Source organism: Podarcis vaucheri (assembly GCF_965113315.1).
Source record: "Podarcis vaucheri genome assembly, chromosome: 8".
In the NCBI taxonomy this organism is placed as follows: domain Eukaryota; kingdom Metazoa; phylum Chordata; class Lepidosauria; order Squamata; family Lacertidae; genus Podarcis; species Podarcis vaucheri.
Window position 1 is genome coordinate 60187106 of NC_138766.1, and position 23763 is coordinate 60210868.

Here is a 23763-nt window from a genome sequence, read left to right on the forward strand (position 1 = left end):
ACCGTGCATTACATTAGTCATGTTTGGGTTTTTTTTAAAGTCTGCTCACCTTTTGAAAGAACTGTGTAGTCTTGTATCACACTTTGGGTCCAGATCAGGACCTCACCCAGTATCCTCACAACTGCCTTTTACCCGCAAAGATGCTATTTGTAATATGTAGTTTGGTCCAAAGTAAAGTAGATCATATTAAACACATGCAAAACACATGCATATTAAACACATGCAAAACCAACTAAATCATCCTGTTTGTGCAAGAACTTACACCTAAGCAACAGAACTCCCCACCCCCTCTCCTAACTCCTTGGGCCCTGTGATGGATGACCCTCGCTTCAAGAAGCATTGTCAAAATTAAAGGGTTCAGGAACTCAGATCAGAGCAAATTTCATAAAATCATACACAGACTTTACTAAAACAAAACTCTACAAGAGTGAAAAACTCCAAATAATAACACAGATTAAAACAGCTCAGAAGATAAGAAAACAACAAACACTAACTTATCCAGCTAATTAATGTAAAAGCTTACACTTGAATCTCAGTAGGCTGAGCAATGGAACAAGATACTGTCAAAAGCCCAAATAGACGCTGACCGCTGCCTGGCGAGAGCTCCCAACAATCCAGGTTTTATGGGAACTTAGACCATTGGCGTTCACCTCTTCCACCCAATTACCTTGTGACTCTGGCCTTGAAGCCTTAACGGGAGACAGCTGTAGGTGAGCTCCTTATTTCTGAGGTTCTAACCCATTCCCATAAACCAGTCTTAAAGAGGCAATCTAGAAGGTTGGGGGAACTCAGAGAACAGACTTGCATGGAAAGAAAGTTCTGTTACACAAGCAACTTCTGCTCCTTTCACAAATGGAACAACTATGTTGGATACCACTGACAATCTCCTCTAAAATAGGCTTTGATAAATGTGCGCTATTAATTATATTTTAATCTCCTACCATTACAAGGTGATTTTTTAAAATACTTCTTTGATTTTATGATTTTTAAGGAACTGATGACCAAGCTGATAACAGAGACTCCTGACCACCCAATCCCCTTTCTCATTGACCACCTCCAGTCGAAACAGGGAAGTCGTAGTCAGCTTCAGAGGACACTGTCTGGATCTGCTGCTCTCTGGGCAGAAAGTGAAACTTCAGGTATGTAGAAAAATAATTGTATGTTAGGAAATTCTCAGTAAGTACCAACCAACAGTCATTCCCCACCCAACTTGGTGCCCTCTGGATGTTTCGGACTGCAGTTCTCATTAGTCCCGGTCAGCATAGGCAATGGTCAGAGGTCAGCGATGGAAATGGTAATCCAGCAGCACCAGGCTGGGGAAGACTGTTGTACAACAATGCTCATATATTTATTTTATTTTATTTGACGCATGGGGAACTCATGCTTGTGCATGAGGTTATCCCATATTCTCGTCACAATAATCTTTGGAAGTAGATTTGGTTGTGCATGACTGATTGTGCCCAGGTCGCATTGTAAGCTTTTTGTTGAGTTAGGCTTTGTATCCATGTTTTCCTACCTTAACACTGCTGAACATTTATACAGCACATGTTATTATTTATTATTATTCTGTAATGATATTTTATTTATATACTGCATTGTTGATGAGATTCTAGGATGTCAGAAATTCCTAATCCTCCCATCTGTAAAATTTAATCTTCGTTCAGAACCAAATTAGGTATGCAGTAGTTTCATGAACAGTGCCTGATGCTTTGCTTTTTACTGAAAAGCAGCTGTGGGATTGTGACATCCTTGGAGCTGTGGCCCCTAGAAATCACTGGGTAATCCAGGGTAACTAGCTGTCTGGTAGCCCAACTTGTCCCTTGGATACAGACTCATCATAAATGGATCTCAGGTAAACACTGCTACTACTTGCTGAGTGGTAGGACTCTACTTAAATTTGCTTGACTGTGCAAATGAAGGCAAGAATGTGGAGTGAGACGTTTTACTTTGGAATATACCTGGATCAGGACACATCAAATATTTGAACAGCTAGGTATTGTATTTATTTAGGGATCATAACAACCAGGAACATACGGTCAATAAAGAGTAGGGAATTTTATTGCTACCTAATAAATTCACTTGACACATCGTACTCTCCTTTTCACCACCAACTGTCTTAACCAACGGCCTTTAACCTCTTCTTCCTGTCCTTCTCTACTAACTCCTCCCACTTGCCACTCACTATGACACTTCCCACCATTCCAACTCCAGAGTGCTTCCAGTCTCGCTATTTTTAGGTGGGATTCAGTCACACACTGGCAAATTCAGGCTGCACAATTATTGTTGATTAGGAGGTCCTGTGCAACAAACCTGCTTCCCCAAAACATTGGACTTCTTCCAATAAAGAAAGATGGGGAAATGCCCTGGAAAGTATGGGCTAACCCTTGTTTGATGCAACATCATCTAACCTCCCTGTAAACAAATCAGGATGAATGGTCACTGAGCAAGTTTTTTGGAAGCACCCTCAGTCTCCTGCTTCTCTCACCTAATCTTCTTTCACAGGAAGGTGCTAGTTTGAGTGGTGGAATGGGTGTATGATGGTGAAGCCTTTGTCCACCTCCCCCTAAGTGGCTTATGTGTGTGTTGGGTGAAAAGATATGGGACCCTTGTCTTTTCTCCTGTAAAAGGAAATACACCTTTGGAATGGTGATTTTGGAAAAGAGGGAAGAGGTTAAGAAGCACCCTCCTTTGTTGTTGCTCTGACCGGTCAGACAGCCTCTTGTAGCTACTTTTCAATTAAAAAATATATATCAAAATGTTCATGTGTTTCCTTTGCGGTGCAGTACATGGCTGACCAGAGGAGGAGTAAAGTGGCCACAGTCTCCTTTCTGGAAGTGCACACATTTTGTCACAAGTGAACTGAGCCACAATCTACATGCATATTTTACAGTATACCTTATTTTGAATGAGTTTGTTTTTATCAAGGTATGTTTTACATATCTGCCTTAAAAAAAACCCTACTAAGCAAATACAATCTTATTTCTTCCCCCAGCAGAAAATAAAGGAACAAGAAGAGATTTTAGAAGCTATGATAAACCCTGGCAGACAAATGCAAAGAAGCCTAAAAAATCAAAGAGTGACCTTGCAGTATCCAACATTTCGCCCCCATCACCAGAGTCCAAATCTTGTAAGGAAATGTATAGCATATTTAATAATGAATGATTTCTTCAAACTTTTACCTTGTGATTCTTAAGAAATGAAATATGACTGAAACCAGGGATTGCACTTTTACATTTAAATGTGTCAGTATGAAAAACTCTTATTTCAAATGTGGGTTGCTTGTCATAATATTATGATTTCATATGCACATAATTTGTTTTAAAACATTATATGTGTCATATTGTTTTATTTCATTTGTTTCCTGCATGATGGTGTCTCATGTAGAAACAATTTATGGTTGAACAAATATGTATATTTGAGAAGGGAAAATAATGAGCATGATAAAATATTCAGTTTAAAATATTTAGGAGGAAATATTACTCCACAGCCGCTAGATAAATTTGTAATTGTTTGTAACAATAGTACAGGATTTACTGTATGGGTGGTAAAAGGTTATTCCTTTCATTGCATAGATTCCAAATACCCAGTACTCTGGCTTCCATCATGGTGTTCCGTTGCGCCAGAAGCGGTTTAGTAATGTTGGCCACGTGACCTGGAAAGCTGTCTGTGGACAAACACTGGCTCCTTTCGCCTCAAAGCTAATTGAGCACTGCAACCCCATATTCGCCTTTGACTGGACTTAACTGTCCAGGGGTCCTTTACCTTTACCTTACCTTTTTACACTTGTAACACTTTAGTACACCTTACATGATTCATTTGTGCATCTGCTATGCATCCACACATCCCTCATTCTGTACCTATTTTGAGGTACAGTGGTGCCTCGCAAGACGAAATTAATTCGTTCCGCAAGTCTCTTCGTCTTGCGGTTTTTTCGTCTTGCGATGCACGGTTTCCCATAGGAATGCATTGAAAATCAATTAATGCGTTCCTAGGGAAACCGCCTTCAGACCAGGTCCGGGGACAGTCTGTCCCCGGACCTCTTCTGAAGTCTGGGGGGGGGACAAGGGCTTTTCTTTCCACCCCCAGCATTTAAAAAAACCCCGGGACAGCGGAGGACTTCTCCGCTGTCCAGGCGATCTTAAAATGCTGGCGGGCGGCATTTTAAAATCGCCCCGGACAGCGGAGGACTTATCCGCTGTCCGGGGCGATTTAAAAGCCCCTGGGAAGGCAGGCAGGGGGGACAAAGACTTTTGCCCCCCGCCGGCCTTCAGAAGAGGTCCTGGACCTCTTCTGAAGGCGGGTGGGGGGCCAAAGTCTTTGCTCCCCCCCCCGCCTGCCTTCAAAAGGTGTCCCCGCTGCGGCGGGAGGTGTCCCCTGCCCCCCCGCCCGGGTTCGGAGCACCGGGAGAAGCCATCTCCCCGCAGCCCCTTGCTGCAAAAGACGTCGGGGGAAGCGGGGAAGCGAAGAGCTTCGCTTCCCCGCTTCCCCCGACGTCTTTTGCAGCAAGGGGCTGCAGGGAGATCCTATCTCCCCCCAGCCCCTTGCTTCAGAAGAGGTCCGGGGGAAGCGGGAAGCGAAGCGCTTCGCTTCCCCGCTTCCCCCGACGTCTTTTGCAGCAAGGGGCTGCAGGGAGATCCTATCTCCCCCCAGCCCCTTGCTTCAGAAGAGGTCCGGGGGCAGCGGGAAGCGAAGCGCTTCGCTTCCCCGCTTCCCCCGGACGTCTTTTGCAGCAAGGGGCTGCAGGGAGATTGCTATCTCCCCGCAGCCCCTTGCTTCAAAAGAGAAGACCCGCTGTCCCCGGGGCAAACTTCGTTTTGCGAAGCAAGCCCATAGGGAAATTCGTCTTGCGAGGCAACTCGAAAACGAAAAAACCTTTCGTTTTGCGAGTTTTTCGTCTCGCGAGGCGTTCGCCTCCGGGGTACCACTGTAACTAGGAGCATGACATATTTATTTGGCTGCAGTTAAATTAAGATTAAACCATCAGCTTAGATTCTTGACAACACTGACATTTTTCTCCCTTTACGTATCTTCCGACTCCACCATATAACACAAATGTGCTCATTTGCCATTTTAGTGTAATGAATGCCAACAGAATTTTTTTTGGGGGGAATAGGAGTTACCGAATGATTATTTAAACATTTGAGGGGAGGGAATCGAAAAAGGGATAACATGAGCAAGTACATTTTTGTTATAAATTGAGAGCATTTTTGTTATGAAATGAGGGGGAAATCTAAAATAACATTATACATAAACCATGACAAATCTAGTGCACTGTAGTTACTTGCTTTGCATGCTGGGTATTAGGAGATAATAATAATTCAGGTAATAAGACAAGGGTTTTAGCTAGCTTCTATTCTGATTTTAAATGGAAATTGTGATTTCAAATAAATGGTGACTATAAAGCCAGTGAAGGTCGAAAGTATTACTAGGGAATTACCCTAATTCTTATTCTTATCTCCCATAAGAAATTACTACAGTATAGTGATGGCAGACGTAAACAATGAAACTGGTATTCTTAATGGGGGATTATTATTATTTTTTTGTATGTATGTATGGGGAACTTTGTGGAGGGAGGGGGAAATATATAATTAAAATGTTGTATGAAGGCTGAATCTCCCTCTCCCCTACCACTGGGCTGGGAAGGGAGCTGCAGAAACGCTTTTCCTTTCTTCACCACTGGAGTAATCTAAGAAGTCCCAAATTTTGCGAAAGGAACCACTACTCAGAGCCACTGAAAGACTTGCAGAAGTCCTTGGCACATTGCCAATGATGGCCACCATCCATGGCAAGGTAGGCCAGATAGGAATTTAGTGTTGCTTACATTCAAAAGCGACACTGCTGCCCACTGCCAAAAGCATCTGAAAGTCCAGGGAGGCAGTGAAAGGGACAGTGCCCAGCCTGTCCATCCCTGGCAACAGGCCTGACATCCCTTAGCAACAGGCTCCTCCCTGTGCTAACATTGACTCTGTTTCCTGAGAGTGGGTCCCTTGAGAGTGACACCAGATGATCACATTCTGTTGTTACCAGGGCACTGTAGGTAAAAGCGATGACTGCAAAATCCGTTTTGATAGAAACAAAGCTGCGTGATAATTAAAATACTGATGAAGCAAGTTTGGGGAAGGCTTTGGTAGCACTGGGAAAGTTGTGTCTTCCATGCAGGCTCATTATTATCAATTTTTCTAATATGAAATAAGAAAAATATACTTCATTTTACTTTAGTGCCAAGATCAGCAGAACACCCCAAATGGGACTGGAGGACAAAATCAGAGCATCATGATTTTGATGAATTAAACCATATTCTTCAAGAAAGTAAGAAGCTGGGTAAAGCCCTGGAGAATCTTTCTCGAAGTAAGTTGATTAATGCTGATGTTATGTGCATGTCAGCCATGTGCTGAAAAGGCACGTGGCTGGTCTTAGTTGCAGGAGCACAGATTAGGAATAACTACTAAAGGCAATTTGCCTATGATCCCAGATTCTTCAAACCAAATCTTCAAAAACTCATTTAAAATATAGTTTATGGTGCCTGTAGGGCAGGATTAAGTTTGAATAAGTGTTGCTTATGCACAATTTGAAGCACAGTTGAAAATGTTCAAAGCTATATTGCTTGCTTTTATTCATTTTTAAAAATCGAAAACCTGAACAGATGCCAGAAAATGCAGCGCACTAAGAGCTTTGTATTTCAGTTTCAGGAAACAATGACATGCCTTTTCATTTGATAATAAAATGCACATTTTTATGATTATAGTACCCAACTGAATTCTTGGCAATCGCTTCCAGAAAAATGTAATTCAGTTTTCCATGTTTGCATATTTTTCAGAAATAGTTAATATGACTTACTGAATGGTTGGTTACCCGCCCTTGAATGGCCCTGTAGTAAACTGTAATTGAAATATAGTAAGCCAACAGATTCTTTAGAATTTCCCTTCTTTATGTTCATTGCTCTGTCAATTTCACAAGTGTACGCCTTCAGTGTAAATTTCTGTGACTGACATTTTAATATACAATTTCAATACATTTTAAGGCAAGCTATTAAAAAAAAATGTAATCTGTGTTGCATTTGCTAAGTGATACCATTTTTGATCAAATAATGCAATTTGTTTTGTCCATTACATAATGAACAAAATCAAAGTGCTGCCTGAGATTGACACCCTGATCCTAAGAACATTTATTTGGAAGGAAAAAACATGCTTACCTGAGATCTGTTTTCTTTTGTTCATTCCTTTGCCCCATTCCCACTGGCTAGGACACAAACCAGTGCCTGTGCCAGTGGATCTTGGATATTTGCCACCGCTGTAGAGTATATTCCAACATATCAGCTGAGATATGGTGACAGAATAGTCCATTGGAGGGGTGGAAATGGATGGTGGGTGTGAATTGGTACGTAAGCCAACTCCTTCTAAGACCCCACACCCAGCCTCTATGCCAGTGTTCTATTACCCTGGCAAAGAAAGGTCATGTAACAAACATAAGACCAATGTCAATACATCAAGTACAGGTATTATAATTTTCCATATCATTTTACTGCTCTTCGGTGTCTTCCTGTAATACCCATTAGTCCTTCTTGCAGTTGTCATTACCATAAAGTTTATAATATTAATAACTAGTGACAGCTATGCACACTTTTATTTATTTATGGATGGATGGATGGCATTTAAATATGTGCTTATGCATGCACATACACAATGAACCCTAAATTCCATAGTGATATATGAATTCCTAAATTTGTATTAATTTGCGTCGCTGTTGCCCCTTTCAAAGAGGAGGAGGAAGGAATTACATTGTTAGAAGGTGAACTGTCTCCAAATTTGTCCTTTTGCCAAATACTGCTTTGGGTTTCTACTTATAAAGCGGTTTCCTTTTACTCAGTAGTGTGGAGATACTGAGATATCTCAGTAATGAAGACTGTGCTCCATTCTTAAAGAGCTGCTTCACTATATCTTCCTGCATTTCCATTAAAGATAGATTGCTCTATATTGTCCAGATATGTTTTTCCACGGACATGACCAACTGACCTGTTCTAGACACTGTGTAAATCATAGAATCATAGAGTTGGAATGGACCACAAGGGCCATCGAGTCCAACCCCCTGCCAAGCAGGAAACACCATCAGAGCACTCCTGACATATGGTTGTCAAGACTCTGCTTAAAGACCTCCAAAGAAGGAGACTCCACCACACTCCTTGGCAGCAAATTCCACTGTCAAACAGCTCTTACTGTCAGGAAGTTCTTCCTAATGTTTAGGTGGAATCTTCTTTCTTGTAGTTTGGGTCCATTGCTCTGTGTCCGCTTCTCTGGAAGAGCAGAAAACAACCTTTCTCCCTCCTCTATGTGACATCCTTTTATATATTTGAACATGGCTATCATATCACCCCTTAACCTCCTCTTCTCCAGGCTAAACATGCCCAGCTCCCTTAGCCGTTCATCATAAGGCATCGTTTCCAGGCCTTTGACCATTTTGGTTGTCCTCCTCTTGGCTGCAGAGTAAACCAATTCTAAAGTCAATGCAACTGTACTGTACAGAATGAGCATGGTTCCGTTTTACTCACATAAGCTAAACTCGCTCTGAAAGATGCACCAGCTGTGGTGTATCAAAACCAACATGTTTAATTCAACAGTTAAAGGCATTTAATTCAGCTGTTAAAAGCATGGGATCTTTAGTAAGGCCATCTGCTGGCAATTCAGAAAAATGCATTGCCATAGACTGTTTAAAGTGCAATAAACACCAACAGAATTTGTTTAATTGAGATATCGGAAAGGAAACCAGTAAAGGCAACAGTGCCTTCTTTTCCACCACTGTGATTAGAAATCACCTGGGTTACATTAAAATTGTGGTAGCACACTCTTCCTGCACTTATTTGAAAGAAATAGCTGTCTGGGAGTCAAGTAAAAGATCAAGGACTAAGAAATAAAGGCTCTGTGGTTATTCAACTTTCTTGGTCAGACAGTGATGTGGATCTGACCTACAAGCTTTTATATGAGTGGATGGGAACTGTCAAATAAGCCTATAAAAAAGACTAGGGAATTATTATCTGTTAAATAGTCTTGAATTCCAGAGATTCAGTTTATGAACCACAAGAGCTAAAATTGCCACTTGACGTCTTTTCAGTGATGACATGCAGCCAATTGATATGAAGGAATAAGCTTTTTATTTTGTCAGGAGGGGTGCCACACTGGAGTAAACTAGTTGTAAGTCCTGATTCCATGTCAAATTATAAAGGGATAAATATAATAATTGGCACAAGTAGGACCTGCAACAAAACCTTTTAGTGTAGTGTGCTCCTGTTCAGAGTTTCAGTCAGCTGTGCCTTGTACTAGGACACTCCATTCCATGAGATCAGATGGAGGAGCTCTCTGGACCCTATGGACCAGAAGCATTATTCAATGAGGAGACATGCCTTCAGTGTAATGGGCCCAACTTTATGGAATTCCCTCACATTAGAACTCAAGGCAGGCACCGTGTCCCTGCTAAATTTCAGACATCAGGTTAAAGCAGTTTTGTTTTAGCAGGCCTTTGTACCATGAATGCTGTCCTAACAATTTATTGAATTTTGTTTTTGTAAGCCACTTTGAGACATATGGTGAAAAGCGGGGTATATAAATTCCTTAAATAATTTTTCTCCTATTACACAGTCAGCATTTCATGATCACAAAGCATGTTAAACCGACTGGCATGCAGACCACCAAGTTTTTTATGGCCATTGAACTGTTCTCTGTGTTTTTTTAAATTATCACTCAGATATTTTTCACCATAATGTTTTGTATTTCAGCAAACCTTGAGGCTTTGCTGAGCTTGATGATACCTCTCTTGTGCATGCGTAAAAACTCAGGGTTTCAGTATTAGAAAAAGAGGAAATGGATATGTCTGGGGTTCATTGCCGTTCACCATCATTACTGATGGTTTAGATAGTGTATTGAATATAATTGTATTTTCAGGGAGGGGGGAAATGCAAAGTTTAAAATTCAAGGGGTATATCGTATTTGTAGACGTACCAAACCAAGATTGAGTAAGGTGGTTTTGTCTCTCTTCGTAGCTGTAGCGAGCAGCTGTCTAAGTGAAGAGCGAGCTAAATTAAGTCTTTGGAGCTTGCTTCTGTTTTCTAGCTTCTGCAAACACCCACACAACTAGAGATGCCGGGATGTACTTTCATTCCTAAATTAATCTCTACAGGATTAAAAACAGATTATCTGCTGGAAGCAAAGTGTATTTTGTTCGATATATATGTACTTTGTAACTGGAGAGTGGGAAAAAATCCATTAATGGCTAGTATTTCCACACACACATCGATGTGTTCATAAAATGTTAATTACTCTACTTGGCAGTACATTATGCTTTTTTCCACACAAAAGTCAATAAAAGGAAGTCATACAGACTGAAAAAATGGTCAGTATATTGGCAGTTTTGAAAAACTTTTAAGAAAATAGGAACCCAACATTTGTCTAGTGTGTTTAACAAACTTATACCATATTGATACTATGCATGCATTTTTAGTGTTTAGAGGAAAAATGTTAGGCTGGATGCAACTGTGTTATTTTGATCCCATAAGGACTTTTTATCTAGCTGAAGTTTCCATGAAGGGAAGAACGGTAACTGCTCTGAGGTTTGCACTACAAGAATGTACCTGGATAAACCTTGAGTTTATACCCACCCTCTTCCCCTCTCCTCTGGTGGCACCATATGGAGAAGATTAGAAGCTCTTGCTTCCATTTTCAACTGACTGCAGTTGCTGTTTTGGTCCAAGCTGAGAGCTGTGGCTAGTGGTTAACCATGGTTTGGTGTAGGGGTAGTCAACCTTTTTATACCTACTGCCCACTAATGCATCTTTCTTGATGGTAAAATTTCCTTACCGCCCACCAGTGCTCGATGGAAGGATGATTCAGCTTGTGCCATACAACCCCCTACCACCCACCTAGAATCCTGAAACGCCCATTAGTGGGTGGTAGGGACCAGGTTGACAACCCCTGGTTTAGAAAAACAAGACAGGATTGTAAGCTTGTTCCCATAAACCATAGTTGAGACTAGATAGATTGTTCAGGTTCAGACATAATGAGTAAATGAGGTTAGAAAACATAAGCAAAAACTTCGAATCTCAATCTTGTGATCATGACAAACAAAGGGAAGGGAGGGCATGTAAGCACTCTGGGGCGACTTGAAGAACATTCAAGGGAGCTCTGGAGGGTCTTGCTTCCTGCATTATCTCTCTCTCTTTCTCTCTGAGGACCATTCAAGGGGGCCGGCAGCTTTAACTTGTAACCCATTATCTTCCTGAAATAAAACAGCAGCAAAAAAAAGTACAGAAACACGTTTGCATGATTGTTTATCTTCTTAAAATACCCTCCCCCCAAAAAATCCTTACCACAGCTCCTTAGTTTTACACAGAAGGCATGAGATATGCAAGAAAATAGTAGACTGGTTTATTAATCTGCTTTTAAAATACATTACAGCTGTGTTCTTTTATTTGTAGGCATTGCCATTTCTGATGAGATTGATAAGGTAAGGGCTCCGTCTCGTTAAATGATACAAGTTCTGTGTGTGCCTCTGAGTGTCTACATTGAAGCAATGAAGGCACACAAATACAAAAAACACAAATAACAACTATCTGGAACAGATATGATAAGGCATGCATACCATTAGTGCAGTGTTAGAAACTGAGATATGAAAGCTAGGAGCTAAATGGCACCTTAAATCTAGGTTACGGGCGCAACAATGGAATGTCTAGGCACACTTTTTTATTAACAGGAATACAAAGCTGAAAATGAATGAACTGCAGCTAAAATATTATGTTCATTTTTCACATGCTCTAGTCCTTCCCCTGACCTCCCCCCTAATATTCTCAAGAAGGTCTCTTCTCCAGTCTTCAGAGAGTAGATTGAAGTGGGGAAGCAGAAAAAGATCCTCCTTTCCCTTCACTCTGCAGTTTTAATCTGAAATCTTACGTGCAGTGCTGTGCCCAGAGCTCAGAAACTGCTTGCGCTAATGAAATTCTCTGTCGCAAAACGTGCCTAGAGAACAATGGGGTTTTTGAACACTGCATTAGTAAGAAAACATTTGCACATGTTTTGAAATTTCATTTTAAATATATTCAAACAAAATCAGTTCTATAAACATAAAATGCTTTGGTATGAAAGCAGATATTTAGTGATGCGCATATATATATATATATATATATATATATATATACATACGTCATAGACAATCTTTTCTTTCTTCCGGGGGCATTAGAAGAGTCCAGTGTAACTCTGTTATTCTAAGCTTGCATTTAATATTTCAGCTAAGATCAGACAGTCTCCCTTGCTGTTGAACTTTCAGTGCCTACTGACGATTTTTTATAGTTAGTTTTAAACTATTTTTCCTCCATTGTATTTATTGAGCTTGATGTGTATCAATAAGAGATGATTGCCATTAAGCATTATATAAACGTTCCAGGGAGAGAATGAAAATAAGAAAGCAGCTAAAGTATCATTTTCCCTATCTAGGACGCAGCAGCCTTTAATGCTCCCCTTTTACGGCCCCGTGTTGTTGGAGAATGGGTTGGCCGCGAAGAGAACGATGCAGACCCATTGGCTGCCGAAATGCTGCAGCCTCCAATACCAAGAAGCAAAATGGAACAATGGGATAGCGAAGATAGCAGCAGTCCTGGAGGAAGGTAAACTTTGCTGCTCTTACCGAAAACCCAAACATCTAAAATTGTCCCCTTATTGGTTATCTTAATAAAACAACCTGAGTTTAGCCTCTCTAGCTACATAAATTAGACTAGCATCTGCATGAAATGGCGGGTTGCATGAGGGTCAATAAAACTTACGTTTTATAATGAGCTCTATGTAAGGCAGTTTGCCACATGCACTAAAATTAGGTCAGTAAAATATTTCACCTTACGTCTTTTGTTTGGAATTCTGTAGAAGAACCAAAATAGCAATATTATCTACATATAGTTCAAATCAGGTACCTATTTAGACCTGCACAGGTGTCTTTGTATAGCAACTGATTAAATGCATGTCATCTCAGAGTAACAGATCTGTTTCCAGGAGTTAATTCAATTTAATTAATTATTAAAGTATTAATTACAGTGTTTACATGATTCCAACATATAATACCATCTGATTAGATGGTTATTTAATTCAACTTAATTATTTAGCCTTGAGTTTAGTAACTCTACTCCTTGCAAATAATCTTTCTTTCAAGCACTAATAAAGTGCTAATTTATTAACATTGTCAGATCATTTTAAATGTTAAATGTGATGGAGAATGTTTTTACATCAATTTTAACAGTACATTATTGAGAGCTTAAAAGGCAATTTGGTGGTTTGTCAGGAGTGGGAGCTGAAGGGCTGTTGAAGACACAGCTGCAGTGAAAAATGTGAATGTTCATTTTATTAACTCCTTAGGAATACTGTGTACAACAATTTGGATGTGCTGAACCTTCTCTGCCTCAGTGGGTTGTCATTTGCTATGGTTTGAATGTGGCTGAAACTTTGTATTAGCATAGTGGTATCTGCTGAAGGTGCAAATATTAGGTTCTGGTGAAGAGTAGTAAATAGCTGGCCTCCTAAGACTATATTTAGGGCAAAATGAATATATGACCACAAATAGTTTCTTAAAGAAGAGTTGTGTGATGATGCAAGAATGAAATAGACTGAAGCTATGTTTTACTTTTTCTATTTTATCTGCTAACATGGGTTTGCATTCCTGAAACATTTTAAATCAGCCTTTCTCAACATTGAGTCCCCATATGTTATTGGACTACAACTCCTATCATTCCTAGCCAAGGGTTGGGAACGATGGGAGCTGTAGTTCAAGAACATTTGGAGAAGCTGCCCAGAGTGTCTGGGGCAGCCCAGTCAGATGGGTGGCATATAAATTAATAATAATAATAATAATAATAATAATAATAAATATGGAATAAATATGAAATTATGGATTGGAATTATGCTTGTGGTTCCCAGCTATGTGGACATAGCAGCCTGCCTGCAAGTCAGCTCCTTCATATGTATTATCTTGTGTTGGTCACGGTAAATTGTTTTAGTAAGATAAAATTATGAATTCTCCCAAGATGTCAATGGACACCCCCAGGTGCTCTCATGGAGAGACTGACAAATCAAAGAGGCAATTCTTTTTCTTCTAGTTTAAAGATGGAACCAAAGACTAAAGGATTGAAACACCAGCAGCAGCAACATAAGAAGCTACTCGCTGCCATGCTCTCCCAGGATTCGTTTGATTCTGTACAAAGCACAGTTCCATCAGTAACAGAAGAAGATATTGACAATGAAGATGATGCTATGGAACTGCTGGGTAATTTAAAAGCTTAATTCACTCACGGAGCAAGTTCAAATGTGGTTTTGCCATTGCTGCATTTACTCTGCCCCTCCTGTAGTATGTGGTTGACACCTATTGCGCAAAATCCAGTGTCACCTTATGACTTTCTTCATAAGGCTGTATCACATATGGGGACATGACTACATGCTTTGTGTTCTTGGAAAAATCCCCCCAAAAAACAAGACAGGAAATTATTGCCCTCAGGTTCTTTAGATGATGTCATAACATTCATTTTTTAAATGTTGGGGCTATTTCAAATAAATATATGGGCCGAAAGGATAGACTTAAGCAAAGTAACCCAAAAAAGAATCCAGAGCTGGACTTTATTTTCCTTCTTTCACCTCTGTCGTTACTAACTGTGCTGCCTTCCATCATTAGGAAGTCACCCATTTCCCTACAACGTCGCACTAATTTTAGCCCTTCCCTTACTCGTTCAAATGATTTGTTTCCACGCTGTCAGCTGCTTGCCTAGCCTTGGCTGCTGCTAAAATAATATGGTGCTCTGTTAGTCTTCCTAAAGGCAATATTATAACAATATGTATTTGGTTAAATCAATGCGCATTCCTCCCCCTGTGGTTTCATTTATACAGTTTAACTGGAAAGTCTCGCACAATTTTTTAATAACATTAGATTATACAAATTAGTGAACAAAGTATGTAGCCATAGCTGAAGAATCTCTTAGAAGTGCAGGAAATTGCATTATACTAAGACTTACTGTTCTTCTATCCCAGTATTGTCTGCTCCACTAGTGGAGATCACTAGTGAGTCATGGCCTGATCCAAAGTGGGTCACAACAGGAGCACTAGCACCGTGCAGATATATGGTAATAGATTAAGAAAGACCCAAAAGCATGTTTGAATTAAAAGTGGGTCCTAAACCTGAAAACGTTGAAGACTGCCAATCTTCTCTGATTTGCAGCAACTTTCCAAAGTCTCAGTAGATGTCTCTTGTATCACCTCCTACCTTATCCTCTTTATTTAGAGATGGTTGACAATTGAATCTGATCCATCTGCATGCAAACACACGTGCTTTGTCACTGAGCTATGGTACCTTCCCATTTCTTTAATGCTGTTCTTTTTTTTTAAGTATTGGTAATATTCCTTTAAAACAATAGTTTGGGTTTCTCACTATCCCCTCTTTTATTTTAGCTTATTTGTTGGAAGTGTGCATTTTAAATATGTTCAGAAGATATATTCAAGGTTATTTATGCCATGGTTTTAATTAGCACATTATAATGAGTTTTAGTAATTGCTGTATTTGTGGCACATTGATGCCAGATTTAATGTGAGACATCTGTTAAGTCCTTTTTTTCTGTGTAATGTGGAAGCTGCTAGTTTAGACCACAAACTGAAGTCTTTTTTGTTTTTTTAAGGCCTTTCCCCCTTCTCATATACTGTTGTTGGAGCCTGTATGCCACAGTGATTAGATTTTTAGAGTGTTAGACTAGAATAGGGCAGATCTGTACAGTGGTACCTCAGGTTACATACGCTTCAGGTTACAGACTCCGCTAACCCAGAAATAGTGCTTCAGGTTAAGAACTTTGCTTCAGGATGAGAACAGAAATTGGGCTCCGGCGGCGCGGCGGCAGCAGGAGGCCTCATTAGCTAAAGTGGTGCTTCAGGTTAAGAACAGTTTCAAGTTAAGTATGGACCTCCGGAACGAATTAAGTACTTAACCTGAGGTACCACTGTATTCAAATTATCATTCAGCCATTTAAACCCACTGGGTGACGTTGGGTTAGTCAGTTTCTCTCAGTCTATCCCTACCTCACAAAGGTTGCTCTAAGGGGGGGGGGTAGGAGTGGGCGAGGAGAGAACTAAACTGAAGTTACTGAAGGAATGACAGGAGTAAATGAATGAATGAATGAATGGTTTGTGTTTATACAGAATACAATTTTACGGTTAACCAAGTAAGCTGTAATCAGAATCATTGCCCTTTTGAGAGATTGATCACTTCATTGATTCCTCTATGTCCAGTTCCTCCAACTTAATAAGTGTTTTGTACTCTTATGTAGAAAGGATACATAAAAAGAGGTTAAGGCTGTTATCTACATACACTTTTAAAAAAGGTAAGCTTCTTGAACACACTGGGCTTTACTTCTGGCAAATGTGTACAGAGTTGTGCTGTAAGGTTGTGGTCCTGCAAGCATTTATCTAGAAGTAAATCCCACGGATCTCAGAACAGAAGGACTTACTTCTAAGCGAAATTGTATAGGATTTTGCCGCACATTAGCAATTTGGCCTATTCTGGCACAAAATCCACGGAGATAAGCCTAATTAGAAAAAACAGCCTATTATATTCAAGAGCAAGTGGCCCGAGGGAAGAGGGAGTTGTAAAGCTGCAACATAATCAGATATTCAGGAGTTCATGTGAATATGAATGTTGAACTAGCAAACTCAGTATTTAAATTAGATTATTAGAACTGGCGTTCACTACTGAAAATCTGTATTTTTAGCAAAATATGGTTAAAGGTAACAAGACTCTGCTTATTATTACTATTCATGAATTACTATAAACTGAGTTGTTGTGTATCTAGGATCAGACTATTTCCATCACAACATACAAAAAAGGCAGTGGGGGGGGGGCGGCGGGCTAAAATTCCAAAATCCATTCCAGATCTGATGAAAAGGTTTCCCCTTCTGGATTTCTGCTATAAGCACCTGTTAAAAGCACAGGAATACTGCCAGCCTCAAGTCAGAATGGCACGGTGTGTAAGTCTAATATTTTCTAGTTATGTCTGTTAGGTAGTAATGCATTACTTGTCCCACACCTCCCCCCCAAAAGGGGAAGCTGGAGATAGAACAGTATCTGACCAGAGAAGCACCAGCTATCTCAACCTGATCCCACTGCCCCCCCCCCCCGAGGACAGCTGTGGGCTCTATGACCCTCCCCTCCCCCACCCCACCCTCCACAAAGGACAGCAGCAAGTCTTATACCAAAAATCTATCTGTTCTTTGTTCATACTCATCTGCTGTTGGCCACCTTTATTTCTGACTTTCACATGTGTTTTCTGCCATTCTGTTCCATATGTCTGGATTAAGACTCTTAAAAATCCTTTAAAAACCCCATTTTGCCCATAAATCCTTTGCCAAACCATCACCACCTTGTCTTTTCCGGGCATTTTGCTACCTGTTCTTCCTACCCACTAACCCAGCTCTTACTGTCAGGAAGTTCTTCCTAATGTTTAGGTGGAATCTTCTTTCTTGTAGTTTGGATCCATTGCTCCGTGTCTGCGTCTCTGGAGCAGCAGAAAACAACCTTTCTCCCTCCTCTATGTGACATCCTTTTATATATTTGAACATGGCTATCATATCACCCCCTTAACCTCCTCTTCTCCAGGCTAAACATGCATTGATTATCACCGCATTGATTTATCATGTACCAACAGTGCTAGGTGCTGTGCATAATACGGAGCCCAGAGGTAGCATGGTGCTCGCCCAGGTGGTTTAAAATCCAGATGCTGTCCTCTCTATTGGAGTGTAGCAACAAAGAGTAAATTTCCACTGAACAGAACAGAAAATATCCTCATTTTCCCCAAGCTCAACACACCGCAGATGTTTCTCTAATTCCACAGTGAATGGTTAAGACCTGGCAGCTATAAATCACAGCAGACAATCTGCTGCCACTTCTGAAAATTCTCACTGAAGCAGAAGCTTTATAGAAATGAATGGGGCTTGTGCCAGTGTAGCACTTTGAGGATCACTGTTTTAGTAAGGCAGACTCTATAATAATGCTGGAAACAGAGTTTTCAGTTACCTTAATGGGAGTTTTGGCTGTAGTTGGTTCTGATATATTTACATTTCTAAAGTAAGCCCTATTTCAAAATGCTTATGAAGGTTGCATTTGGGACTAATCCCTGAAAAGAAATGGAGCCCATTTTCCAGAATACAAATTGGATTAAAAATGCCCTTCGCATTCTTGAGTTAGATTGAATTCCGAGTAGTCCAGTTCTGGTACAGTGAAGTTTTACTGAGATAATTCACATTGGCAGCATGCCTGTTGCCAATGGCATACAGTTGGTCACAGAGATGACTCCTCCCACTGGATCTGACAGGAAGTTTCCAGAAAACCTTTCACCGGTTTTCCAGGGGGAGGCGTCATCCTGCCCTCCAGTCCAAGCCTGTCTGCAGTCAAAGACACTTGGGTGCTCACTTAGCCTGTAAGTTCAACAACTTTTCAACCCCGCGTGGCACTAGGGAGCATGTACATTTTGGAATATAATTTCCTCCGTTCTCAACTTATCTTTTCCTCTGCTACTTGTCCTTGCTTCTGACATTTGTCTTAGTCAGTGCTTCTGTTGTTTTGTGGGAAGCATTTGGCAAGCAGCCTTTGTGGGGTGGATTTGCAGAGGCTGGGGTTCATCCTCTGCTTCCTTGGGCCACAGCTGAGACTTGGCTGGAGCAGACGGGTTCCACAGCTGCACAAAAGTGGGTGGGACTGCCATTTTGTCCCTCAGCAGACGCGGCCACATTTAGCCCCAAAACTCCTTTTGTTGTTCAGCTTGTCTAACAACCCTTTGGAATCATGAGAGAGTACTCTGCTGATCCCAAATTCCTTGATCCTTAAACTAGGAGGCATTTAAAAAGCAATTATTGTTCCCTGATCAAACCAGTGAATTGACACAGCTCAGAGAGGAATGTTGCTTTGGTGGTTTTCCTCCTCTTCTGATAGTTAGGTCTGGCTTTTTCTGTGGCTTGCCCAGGGGGACTCTCCAGTTTGCCACTGCAATTGTGCACAGGAATGAGGCATGTTTGACCATAGTGGTTCCTTTCACTGTGGCACTGTCTTGCAGTTTCTCCTTTGCTCAGTGTTCGGGGCTACAGTTTTAGAAGGTGAATCTCCCAGGTTCTTTCCCTAGGTGTGCACCTGCACATCTTCAGAGATCCAGGAGGTGATCTCACAGATCCTCCCCACCTGTCAGCTCTGTGATACTTCTTTCTCTACCCCCCCCCCAAAGAGTCCAGGGGGATCTGTGCCACCAACCACTGTTCTAATACAATTGCTTGTGGTTTCCCATCCACCTCCTGCTCAGTAGTCCACTGAGGCAGGCAAAGGGCTTCCAGCAGCTGATCTGGTCACTATCTCTGTCCAGCAAACAGGGAACTTGTCATTCTACAGTGAATTAGGTGGGGGTTCTTTCACTCTGAACATACTATTCCACAGATTAGTGCGTAGAAGGGGCAATTGCTGTGGGAAGAACTACAAAAAGATCACAAATTAACCCAGTGGTGTGTTTTTTTAATTATTATTATTCTGGGGAGGAAGCCACCCCACAGAAGTTGCTGTTATTGTCTTCTGTAGCATAGGCTAAAAAGGTCTTTTCTTCCATGACATCTAAGCCCACTATTGTGCCCCTTTCTCTTGGTTTTCAACAATGCATGGAAGGCTGAATGGAAACATCACAATAATACTAAAATGGTTCCCCGAATGATAAAGAAACATTATAGTTTCTCTAAAGAAATGCAACAGCTGTGCTTGTCTCTAGTGAGTCCACTGGTGGTGACTTTAGTCTCCCCTATGGTTATGCTTTCAGAATAATTACAGGAATTTATCAGCTTTTCAGAAGGTTTCTTCTATTGTAATATTTTTCAGAGAATGAGGATTAAATAATTTTGATGGTTATAGGTTGCTCATACCTTGCAATATATTTGTCTTTTCTTTATAGCAAGTGACCTGTATGTTAACCTGTAAAGACACTGTGTCCTTTAGAAATATTAAGATCAGTAGCAACTTTTGTTCCTTAACTGTCCTGGGGAAATAGGCAGCAACCCTACACATGTCTACAGCAAAGTAAGCTGGTTCAATGTTTCTTAAAGGTAAAGGTACCCCTGCCCGAACGGGCCAGTCTTGACAGACTGTGGGGTTTGTGCGCCCATCTCACATTTATTGGCCGGGGGCCAGCGCTGTCCGGGGACACTTCCGGGTCACGTGGCCAGCGTGACATCGCTGCTCTGGCGAGCTAGAGCCGCACACGGAACGCCGTTTACCTTCCCGCTGGTAAGCGGTACCTATTTATCTACTTGCACCCGGGGGTGCTTTCGAACTGCTAGGTGGGCAGGCGCTGGGACCGAACAGCGGGAGCGCACCCCGCCGCGGGGATTCGAACCGCCGACCTTTCGATCGGCAAGCCCTAGGCGCTGAGGCTTTAGCCCACAGCGCCACCCGCGTCCCTTCTCCCAGGTAAATGTGACACTTGCATCCTTGTTTATTTATTTATATTGGCTGTTGTTCACTATTCTTATTTTGAAATATTGTATACTGAATCAAGTGTCTAAATACTATTATAGGCTAACATTTTGTTATAGAAGCATAATTTCCAGCATTTGGTTGTTGCCACTTGAGGGCACTAATGTATTTTCTTTATGGATCCAGTAATCTTAACCAAACTTAAATGTGTGAAAAGGATCTTACTAAAAATGAGTTCTGTGCAAGAAATATAAAATATAGCTCCTTGAACAAAAAGCTGTGTTGGATTATTTAAACAAAAACACTTCCAAGCCTGGGAGGAATAACCAGAATGTGTATCTTTCAGCACACTTACTTTACTTTTCTTTTTTAATATAATTTTTCCAGTTTATTAACTATTTAACTTTTCTCAAAAATTGGAGTGCATCAGAACAAAAAGTATATTCAAAAGTGTAGAAGTGCATTGCAAAAACAAAGAATAAATATACAATGAAATTAAATATTCAAATTCAAATTTACTTTGTAAAACTAGCTTGTCTGTGTGAACAGAAATAGTTTAAATCATGATTTTGTCATGTGGGGCTGTATGTGTTTATATAGTTATTAATCACAGTAGAATTGCAGCTGTTAATGTTATTGATAGTTCTGTAAAAATGGACAAATAAGCTCCCTTTAAGTATCTGTTTCCTTGATGCTACTACACACTGATAATTGTAAAGTTTCATTTTAATATTCTTGTCCTCGTTCCTTTTAAGTTTAACATTTTATTTAGTCAGTTCACAGCAGGCAGATCCAAAAATATACAGAGCTCATCCTGATTCATAAATTAAGTCTTACTAACTACATGGATATATCTGCACCTGTGTTCTTGGCACATTTCCTTGACATTTGCCCCTCACAGTCATGAAACAAATCTATGCATCTTTCCAATACATAAATGGTTTATTCATCCTTTGAATTTGCTAGGATGACCTTGACGTAAGCTTGTAAATTAGCCAAGTTAGCTTTTGCTTTAAAAAATGAAGAGACAGAATTAATTCATTGGCCTTGTTTATATGTCATGATAAGCTATTTTGCTCCTCCCTGGTCCTATTTGTTTTGCAATGTGTTCAGCTAAGTCCAAGTTTGGTTTAGTGTATTCTGTGAATCCAGTCTTGTGGTTAACTTCCCTACAGGCTAACCATGAGCTGCAACCAAAGTTTTTTTCCTAGTTACTGCTTGTGGTTAGCACTGAGAAAGTTTAACCACGAGTCTGGGTTTGGATGACATACTAAGCCAGTATTTTTTACTACAGTAGAAAAAGACTGAAGAATCTGGCTTAGTGCAAAGCAGGCCAGTGGCTAGACCAAAACATACACAGATGTAATGGTTCTTAGGGTGCAATATGCAATTTATTGCCCGCCTGAATTAATATTAACATGTATGAAAAGCTCAGCTAGACGTATTTCGAGGCTCCACTGTATATCCATTTCTATTTTCTTCATAAAGGCATTTTCTTATTTTCAATTTGGTCCTTCTGAAAGGTTCTGTGATATTTAAAACGACCAGCAACATAGTGGCCGAGATCTAGCAAACTGCACAAGTAATTCTGTGTGCCCAAGGAGGTTATTAACTTACCTTTCTTGAGCACAATCACACCATGCAACATAACAAACCACTTTCAAAACAGAAAACATTTTCAAAAGCCATTTGTGATGAGGCATAGGAATCTACTGTTCAGTTATGTCCTCCTCACTCCCCCGGGTCCCCCCCCCCAAAAAAGACCCCTGTATGCATATTTAAGTTATTGAGCTTATCTAAGGCAACCCTATGGCTCCTAGGCTTGGACTACCTTAAAATATTAGTTTAAGATTTATAAAGTTCACCTCTATATAACTCCTCTAAGTTAATAGCATGAAATCATTTAAAACAATCCTCAGTATTGTTCAGTATAAATTACTGTTGATGTTACAGATGGTTACTGTTTGATTAATTTCATGATTTGCCCTACCCTACTATTTTTAGAGTGGAAATGGCATGCATCAGCAGACTTTTGGCAAACTAGCAAAAGTTGACGCAACAAGAAACTAGTTGAGTAAACTATGAAGACATAAAGAAATACGAGCGAGGCATTCAAGGCTAGGCCAAAATTTGATTTAACGCTATATAAACAGCTACACTATATAGCCATGTGTCTGAAAAAAAAACCTGGCTACCTCAACAATATGCCAGCGGTAATGAATTCAGTGTTTGTTTACCGGCAACAATTTCTTAAAATATGGTAGTTGAATATGACACACAGATTCCCCCTTTACCTCCTACACACAAAGCAAGCACAAATGTGTTTACAGTGGAGTTTTATTGAAGAAACATATGACAAACAATATCCTGTGAACTTTGGCTGGTTTTTCAGAAACCAGTATAATTTACAAAACAGGCATGCTTTTTGCCAACCCCAAAATCATGTCTCTAAAAATAATATTGCACAGATCTACATACCCTTCTGAGTGTATACCTTTTCCTCCTATAATGCTTTGTTAGGATGTGCTAGATCAGGGATAGGGAACCTCAGTCCCCCAGCAACCAAATGGTGATAACAGAGGCATGGATACAGCTCCACGCTTGGTCAAGCTCTTTCAAGGGAGTGATAATTAATGGCCTACTAACTGGAATGTGTTAGTTCAGTGTTCAGAGTTTGGAGTTCAGAGTTCTGTGTGTCAGTGTAGGAGTTGTGAGTCGTGTCAGAGAGAGCTAGCAAAAGATCCGTGTTCTGTTCCTGTAAATAATCCACTGTATATAATAAACACCTAACTACAAGTTCCTGATTCCTGCTTCGTCTATCCTGTCTGCAGCCAAGTTGCCAATTCCTTCCGTGGATTCTGCGTTTACTCTGCTAGGTCTGGCTAAGGTCCTGCAACTAGTCGGAAAGTTGCGAAACACCAATAGGTTTTGCCAATAGGCTTCTCCACCTGGGCTGTCCCCAGGTCACACCTCACCCCTGCCCTGCTTTGCAGCCTCCTTAAGTTCTTGCTTGTCTTGAATGTATCATTTAACTCTGTTAAAGCTTCTTGCTTGCCTTGGCAAAGGATGTGTGAGTAAATTAGCATTTGCTGTTCCATCCACTTTTGCTTCTGGCCTTGCCCTCTACTAGCTTCTGTCCTCTGGAATGTTGCCTGGACAGGAAGATAAATACAAAGGAGGGAAAGACAGAAGAATACTTGGAGTATCTGCAACCTTTAACCTGGCAGAGAGCCCTTCAAATGCCTTATACCCCTAAGAATCATCTAC

The 23763-nt window shown here is 40.6% G+C and overlaps 1 protein-coding gene across 3 annotated transcripts in view; it reads left to right on the top strand.

Moving 5' to 3' along the window:
• LOC309538361 (uncharacterized protein C8orf34 homolog) overlaps positions 1 to 23763 on the top strand; it is a 97965-nt gene that overhangs the window by 28141 nt on the left and 46061 nt on the right. For all 3 annotated transcript variants that reach the window (XM_082233834.1, XM_082233835.1, XM_082233836.1), the window contains exons 2-7: positions 992 to 1139; positions 2996 to 3127; positions 6220 to 6348; positions 11462 to 11490; positions 12474 to 12643; positions 14120 to 14286. In XM_082233834.1, the coding sequence (XP_082089960.1) occupies positions 992 to 1139; positions 2996 to 3127; positions 6220 to 6348; positions 11462 to 11490; positions 12474 to 12643; positions 14120 to 14286 (775 nt within the window). The remainder of the gene's footprint in view (positions 1 to 991; positions 1140 to 2995; positions 3128 to 6219; positions 6349 to 11461; positions 11491 to 12473; positions 12644 to 14119; positions 14287 to 23763) is intronic.